The sequence below is a fragment of the Lacerta agilis genome, chromosome Z, assembly GCF_009819535.1.
Source record: "Lacerta agilis isolate rLacAgi1 chromosome Z, rLacAgi1.pri, whole genome shotgun sequence".
NCBI classification, from domain to species: domain Eukaryota; kingdom Metazoa; phylum Chordata; class Lepidosauria; order Squamata; family Lacertidae; genus Lacerta; species Lacerta agilis.
The window spans coordinates 28,794,297-28,802,459 of record NC_046331.1 but is presented as its reverse complement, the minus strand read 5'-3'; the positions used below and the strand labels follow the sequence as shown (position 1 = coordinate 28,802,459).

The following is an 8,163-nucleotide window of genomic DNA, read 5'->3' as shown; positions in this document are numbered from 1 at the left end:
TCCCTCTGGGCTCTCCTCACTCACATGAAATAAGCCTTAATCAAATTCTGTCAGGCATGAACCGTTCCTCAGTCCCAGCACTCTTTTTATTGTGCATTTTACACATAAGTAGACCTACAGGATAGTCCTTCTGACATTGCCACAGACGCAAATTCCCTCTGGGGTCAACATTCTACCCCACCATACCATGGAAATCCCATTGGTAAATCACATGCCTGAAATGGCTGCCTCACTCTCCCTAATGGTAGGACTGCTCCTGTGTAGGGGGAGGGCATTACACAAACTTCATCACAATTGAATGAACCTCCCATAATGGTAGAACATGATTAAAATCCTCCCTCCTGTTAATTTTAATACAAAAGGCAGACTGATCTAGGGTGAGGAGCTTCTAATTGTATTTGGGCCCCAAGACATTGAGTGCTTTCAAGATGTGCACCATAGCTGTTGTGAGCCATAGTTGAGTCAGCACTGGGGTAGCAATTGCTCTCAGGTGAAGAGCAGAAGCAGAAGGATGGAGATGATGCTGTGTGTGTGGAGTGGCCCAAGAGAGAGAACCGGAGAGGGAAAACAGTCCTGCCGGCTCCCTGTCAACCTCCATCCATAAAATTGAGAGGTCCCTTATCAATGAGAGAGGGCACCAACCTGCTAGGATGAGAGACTGGTCAGCAGAGGAAGGAGCCAGGGGTGGCTGATCTCAGTTCCGTCACCTAGGACTAGGCACCACTTCTTCTGTTGTCCATTTCTCCAGCGAAGCATGCACCTCGAAGTGCAGCAAGCCTCTAAGTACAGCAATCAGAGAGTGAGAGTCATATGAATAGCATAGGTAGAATGCTTCTCGTCAAACTCTGAAGCTCCTTCCCTTTTAAGGTTTGGCAGGTGATGTTGTGTGCCATGACAGATGACAACACAGGAAGTCCCACTCCTGAGAGCCATGGTGTAATGGTTTAGAGTATCAGATTACCCCCTCTATGGAAACATCAATCATTCATGGTTTGGAAGCCTGCAGCCAATCTTGGAAGGATCAAGCATGCTGTGTCTTGCCTTTAAATGCTGGTGGGAGGGGCAAATCCATCTGTTGAGATATCTTTGTCACTTGCATCAAATCTTGGACTCCTGATGCTACTCATGAATTCTGTAATCTGTGGGATATAATCCATTGAGAGCAGTCAAGTACAACATTCCTTGTTTTCCAAGAGTGGGCATGCAAGGGAATGCTTGATCCAGCCAGTCTAAACTTCTTTTTCCTCCTGGCCTGGAGCATCCTTCCTTGCATGTGACTAGTGGGTGAGCGTGACCTTTCCAGACCTGGTAAAAGGACAAGGCATGCTGCCACTCTCTCTGTTTGCCATCTTGTTTTTGTCCTGCAAACTTCCTGGAATGGAGTGCTGGCTGCCCCCAGGTCATCTCCCTTATGGGATAAACATGTTAGTATAAATTTGTAACTTTAAGCCTAAAGCCTGCCTTCAGGGATCACACTGTGCTCTGCTTGATCGTGAGTAAACTTTCTTTTTGTTGCTTATCAATAAGACTGTGGTGTCTTTATTCTTTTAGGAGGGATTCAAGGGGTCCTACCAGAAAATTATTAGAACACATTTCAATATGGATAAACCAGATTGAATTGTGTATTGTCTTAAGAAACTCACACAAGTTTGCAACTAGTTTTCTGCTGTGTAAAGGGGAATGTAAACTCTGCTGAGTAAAAGAACTTGCTAGCGGAAGTTAGGAAGGATATTAATAAACAATATATCCTCTCCTGCTACCCTGAACATTCCCACATAATCCTGTCCATGGCAATCTGTACCTATGTCAAGCCTGACCTGTACCATTGCATGCCTTGAATAAAGCTAACTTTCTTACTCATACATGCCTCAGTCAGCATACTTGGAATGGGAGTCATGACAACACATTTAATTGGCAGAAGCATGGTATTTTGGTGGGACTCAGCCCCCTCCTTAAATTTTTTGGGGGGCCCTCAGCCCCCCGTCCCCCTAGATGGCACTTTCTTTTCTTTTCTTTTCTTTTCTTTTCTTTTCTTTTCTTTTCTTTTCTTTTCTTTTCTTTTCTTTTCTTTTCTTTTCTTTTCTTCCCCCTTTTCTGATACAGTTACAAGCTTGGTGGATCAGGGGAATGCTGTGCACATTGTGTATCTTGATTTCAGTGAAGCCTTTGACAAAGTCCCCCATGGTATTCTTGTATGGAAGCTGGTAAAATGTAGACTGGGTGAGGTTACTCTTAGGTTGATTTGTAGCTGGTTGACTGACCAAACCCAAAGAGTGCTCAGTAATAGTTCCTCAACATCCTGGGGGAAAGTGACCAGTGGGGCTCCTCAGGATTCTGTCCTGGGCCCATTGTTGTTCAACATCCTTATAAATGACTTGGATGAAGGAACTGAGGGAAAATTCATCAAATTTTCAGATGACACCAAACTGGGAGGGGTAGCTAATGCTGCAGAAGACAGAATCAGAATTCAAAATGGCCTTAATATATTAGAGAACTGGGCCCAAGCTAACAAAATGAATTTCAATAGGCATGAATGTATGGTTCTGCACTAAAACAGAATGAATCAGCTGCACAAACATAAAACTGGGGGTACCTGGCTTGCCAGTAGTACATGTGAAAAGGATCTAGGAATCTTAGTAGACCACAAGCTTAACATGAGTCAACTGTCTGATGCAGCAGCGGCAAAAAAAGAAGAAGGTAATGCTACTCTAGGCTGCACCAACAGAAGTATAGTGTCCTAATCAAGGGAAGTAATAGTCCCACTCTATTCTGCCTTGGAATACTGTGTCCAGTTCTGGGTGCAACAATTTAAGGATATTGACACGCTGGAATGTGTGCAGAGGAGGGCAACCAAGATGATCAAGGATCTGGAAATCAAGCCTTTTGAGGAATACTTAAGGGAGCTGGGTGTGTTTAGCCTGGAAAAGAGGAGACTGAGAAGAGATATGATAGCTATATTCAGATATCTAAAGTGCTGTCACATGGAAGGTGGAACAAGCTTGCTTCTTCCGGCTTCGGAGGGTAGGACTCAAACCAATGGATTCAAGTTACAAGAAAGGAGATTCTGACTAAACATCAGAAACAACTCTCTGATGGCAAGAGCTGTTCAACAGTGGAACAAACTCCCTGGGAAGGCGGTGGACTCCCCTTTCTTGGGGGTTTTAAAGCAGAGGTTGGATGGCCACTTGGCGTTGATACTTTAGCTGAGATTCATGCTGAGAGTAAATGACCCTCAGGATCACTTCCAACTATACAATTCTAGGATTCTATGTAATTACAAAATGTCTCCTATTTACCAGGAGACAGACTGAAGCTCAGTGGTTAAGCCCATGTTGTGCATGCATAAGGTCTCTGGTTCAATCCCTGACACCTGTAGATAGAAATTAGCAGGTGATGTGAAAAACCTCTTACCTATGCTCTGACTACTGATACTCTGATGAGTCCTTGCTCATGTCAGGTGTCAGCAAACTTTTTCAGCAGGGGGCCGGTCCACTGTCCCTCAGACCTTGTGTAGGGCCGGACTATATTTGGGGGGGGGGGGGTTGAACAAATTCCTATGCCCCACAAATAACCCAGAGATGCATTTTAAATAAAAGGACACATTCTACTCATGTAAAAACATGCTGATTCCCGGACCATCCTCGGACCAGATTGAGATGGCAATTGGGCCAGATCCGGCCGCCAGGCCTTAGTTTGCCTACCCATGGAATAGATTCTAAGGCCACTGTGTTTCAAGTTGCTTTTGCACACTGTGGTACATGCCAGGGAGGGGGTGAAATTATCCCAGTGTGCACTACCTGTTTGGTCTCTGCATCTCTACAACCCCTCCCAACTCGTATTCATAAAACTGTCATCAGTGCATATACTGTCAGCTGCATATATGCAATTGCTGTCTCAAATGCACACACCTCAGCTTCACTGAGAAGTAAATGTGGTGAAATGTGGTGGTTTTCCTTATGGACTGAAAATTTGGTTCGTGGGGAAAGCACATTGAACAGCAGCATTGCTCAAGAAACTACATGATAGTTCTGTGTGACATGTGCAAAGGTAAAGGTAAAGGGACCCCTGACCATTAGGTCCAGTCGTGTCCAACTCTGTGGCTGCGGTGCTCATCTCGTGTTACTGGCCGAGGGAGCCGGTGTACAGCTTCTGGGTCATGTGGCCAGCATGACAAAACCGCTTCTGGCGAACCAGTGCAGTGCACGGAAACGCTGTTTACCTTCCCACCGGAGTGGTACCTATTTATCTACTTGAACTGCTAGGTGGGCAGGAGGTGGGACCCAGCAATGGGAAATCACCCCGTGGCGGGGATTCGAACCGCCGACCTTCTGATCAGCAAGCCTAGGCTCTATGGCTTAACCCACAGCGACATAGTTTCAAAAACCGGGGAGGGGAGTGCACTGGAGCCAGAGTAAATGGTAATGTGAAGACAGCGAAAGTTTATCATCTGCTCTTTGGCAACCCGCCGTCACTCCATTTTTCTCCATCAGTGGAGAGACACTGAAACAGAGAGTAAGGAGAAGCAAGCTAGCAGCAAGTATATTAAAATCGAAGACACCCATGTTAGTCTATGTCAGGAGTGGAAATACAAAAGCCACAACAGGTGAAATACATTCTTGAGACATTTTGGTTGGTCCCAACGCGGGTACTTATCTATAATAAGGTAAAGAAGCAAGGAGATCAAGGACAGAAATCAAGATCTCATTTTCACTGGCAGAGGCAATTCAAAAGCACAACTTTCAGATACATTGTTTTGGAGGGGGCTTCTAGGACTTCCCCTCCCCACTGTCGGAACTGTTTATCTTCCTATTTCCCTCCCCATATGTCCTGAAGTTGATATTTTTTATTTCTGCCTCCTTAACTCTGCTGCTTGTTGCACGTGGTTTAATTCAAATGGGGCTAGAATAGTGGTAGTCAGTGCAAGACTTCTCCCCCCCCACCCCCGTTTAACAGAATGAGCGGGACTTCCCTCCCCAAAGGCAGGCAGCCACAGCCAAAGGAAATAACTCATTTCCAGGACAGGTGACAGTTTAAAAAATGTAATAATAATAATAATAATAATAATAATAATAATAATAATAATAATAATAATAATAATAATAATAATAGAGAAGCACCCTGGCCCTCTTTCTTCTTTGACAAGCCGCCTCCGGGAGCTCTGGCGGCAAAAGGGCGATCAAGGAGCGTGAGCGCTTCTCCTGCTAAACCAAATAAAATCCCTTTCAGGCTCGGAGATCTCGGAAGTGGGCGGGGCGGAGTCCTGCCGCCGCAGCCAATGGGAGGGCGGCCCGTTGGACGGGTGTGGTCTGGGCGGCTCTATAATGTCATTGATAGTGCAAGAGCGCCGGCAGAGACAATAAGGGGAGCCGGGCTGGCGCGGTCACCTGCTGGTCTCTTCCTGCTCCTCGCCAACGCCGCCACTACCATAATCACCACCATGATGTCCATGAACAGCAAGCAGGCGTTCAGCATGCACCCCATCCTGCACGAGCCCAAGTACACCCACCTCCACTCCAGCTCCGAGGCCATCCGGAGGGCTTGCTTGCCTGCCCCGCAGGTAAGGAACGGGTTCTACGGAAAGGGGATGGAGGTGGGGGAGAAAGGAAAGTGATGGTGGGAGCTAGTATTTCTGTGAAAGGATGTCGGTACCTGGATTCTTTGCTTCCCTTCTCCATCCCTGTGACTTACTCAGTTGGACTGGTTCTCTCCGATCCCCTAGACGGGAGCCTCTGCGAAGGTGCAGATCAAATTTCCAAGTCGGGGGTGCAGGAAGAGGGAAGAGGGAGGAGAGGGACGAGGGACATTTGGGGTGATGTGTGAGCCCGAAAGATAACTGGGGCAAAGTCCGGAAAGAGGAAGAAGACGGCTCTGCGGAGATCCGATGGCACTTTCCCGGCCCTTCCTGTTTACCCAAGCCCAGTCCTCCTCTCAAAAGTTGCGTGTCACAAATGAAGAGGGGAGACACGTGGAGGTAGGAAACGGTATACTTTCTTGAAAGAAGGGGGGGCCAAGAAAGGTTCATTTGATATATCCCAGCAGCAAGGCGACCCAGCTAGGGTTGGAGGTGGTGGATAGGTGCCTGCTTTCCTTCTCTGGTTGCGTGCCTCTCTCTGAGCTCTGTCCATCTCTCTCCCCACCCCCTCGCAGCTGCAAAGTAACTTCTTCGCCGGCCTGGACGAGACTTTACTGCGCGGGGCCGAGGCCCTGGCGGCGGTGGACATTGTCTCGCAGAAGAGCCACCCCTTCAAGCCGGACGCCACTTACCACACCATGAGCAGCGTCTCGGTCTCCTGCACGCCCACCTCGTCGTCTGTGCACCTGCACCACCCGTCGGTGCTGAGCGGCCACTCGCACCACGCTCACCATCACCACCACCACCACCAGCCTGCTCAGGGCCTGGATGGCGAGCTGCTGGAGCACCTCAACTCAGCCCTGCCGCTACCGGACGTGGGGACAGCGCCCGCGCACCCCCACCCGCACGCCCACCTGCCGGCCCTCAACGCCATGGGCCACCCAGCGCACGGCCAGCCGCCCATGGGCATGGGTCACCACCCACCCCACGGCCTGGCATCGCACACTGTTTTGGCCGGACCGGAGACAGAGACGGACCCGCGGGAGCTGGAGTCCTTCGCCGAGCGCTTCAAGCAGCGGCGCATCAAGCTGGGCGTGACGCAGGCCGACGTGGGCTCCGCGTTGGCCAACCTCAAGATCCCCGGCGTCGGATGCCTCAGCCAGAGCACCATCTGCCGCTTCGAGTCGCTCACCCTGTCGCACAACAACATGGTGGCCCTCAAGCCCATCCTGGAAGCCTGGCTGGAGGAGGCGGAGCGGGCCCAGCGCGAGAAGATGGCCAAGCCCGAGGTGTATTCGACGGGAGACAAGAAGCGCAAGCGCACCTCCATCGCAGCTCCGGAGAAGCGCTCGCTGGAGGCCTATTTCGCCGTCCAGCCGCGGCCTTCGTCGGAGAAGATCGCCGCCATCGCCGAAAAGCTGGACCTGAAGAAGAACGTGGTGAGGGTCTGGTTTTGCAATCAAAGGCAGAAGCAGAAGCGCATGAAATTCTCCGCCGCTTATTGAGGAGAGAGGATGGGGAAAGGGAAGGAAGAGCGGGCGGTGAGCGGAGGGGGATAGAAGGCAAAAAGGACGCCTAAAACGGAAGGACAATAATGAATCCAAGATAAAATAAAAAGGGGTGAAAACATCTCCCACGGGCGTGGGGAGCTCTATAGCGCACCCTGTGCTGGACTTACTGGAACTCCCTTGGCCGAGGGGCAACGAAAGGCAGACACAGCTCAACCAGCCCCATCCGAGAGAGAGAGAGAGAGAGAGAGAATAAAGACTCTTTGTTTACTAAGTAAAAGAACAATGCAAATACTTCAATAGATATATACAGGAGTGAGGGGGAAAACCCCTATGCTACTGTACCATATTCCTGGTGAGTGAAAAAGTTGAGTCTTTTTCGTGGGTTTACTTTTTCTTTTCTTTTTTTAAAACGAAAAAAGGGACTTCATATTTCCATCCCATTTCCATCCCTGTATTTTCAAGCAAACGAGATATGGAGGGGGGAAAGGAAGGAAGCTTGAAACAGAAAGCAAACAAACACTCCCTCTTTACTCCCGAGTTCCAAAAGTTTGTTTGTTTTTTAATACTTTTTGCTGGCTTCTGTTCGATGAGATATTATTATTATTATTATTATTATTATTATTATTATTATTATTATTATTACTACTACTACTACTACTACCTTTGCTCCCATTGGCTTACCTCTCCGGCACTCTTCACCCCATCCCAGACCCGGCTTCGCCTCGCATGCTTCAGCCTTCCGATCCTCTCCTTGCCCCCCCCCCCCACAGCAAAATCCAACCGCATTCTTTGCAATAAATCTTCTGTTCCTACCTCATCCTTTAAAAAAAAAATTAAAAGGGGGGGGGAGAGAGAAAAAAGAAGAGCAAACATCAAAGGAACCTGTCTGGCTGATTTGGAAACCCGGGTGGTGGTGGAGAGAGCTTGATTTAAAATTTTGATTTGACTTCACTTGAACTATTTAATCCTGTATAATTTCACTCTACAACCAACAACAACAACAGCGCTTTGACAATCAAATCATTAAATATCGCCTTTATTACTCTTTAAACCTGTGGAATTGCGCTAGGGGTGGGGGTG

At 48.5% G+C, this 8,163-nt stretch overlaps 1 protein-coding gene across 1 annotated transcript; it reads left to right on the top strand.

The window, feature by feature from the left end:
* The first annotated feature begins 5,366 nt into the window (after positions 1 to 5,366).
* LOC117040103 (brain-specific homeobox/POU domain protein 3-like) lies at positions 5,367 to 7,126 on the top strand. The gene is made up of 2 exons (XM_033137655.1): positions 5,367 to 5,557; positions 6,148 to 7,126. The coding sequence occupies exons 1-2, from the start codon at positions 5,438 to 5,440 to the stop codon at positions 7,075 to 7,077; spliced, it is 1,050 nt and encodes a 349-aa protein (XP_032993546.1). The 5' UTR covers positions 5,367 to 5,437; the 3' UTR covers positions 7,078 to 7,126.
* Positions 7,127 to 8,163: the final 1,037 nt, after the last annotated feature.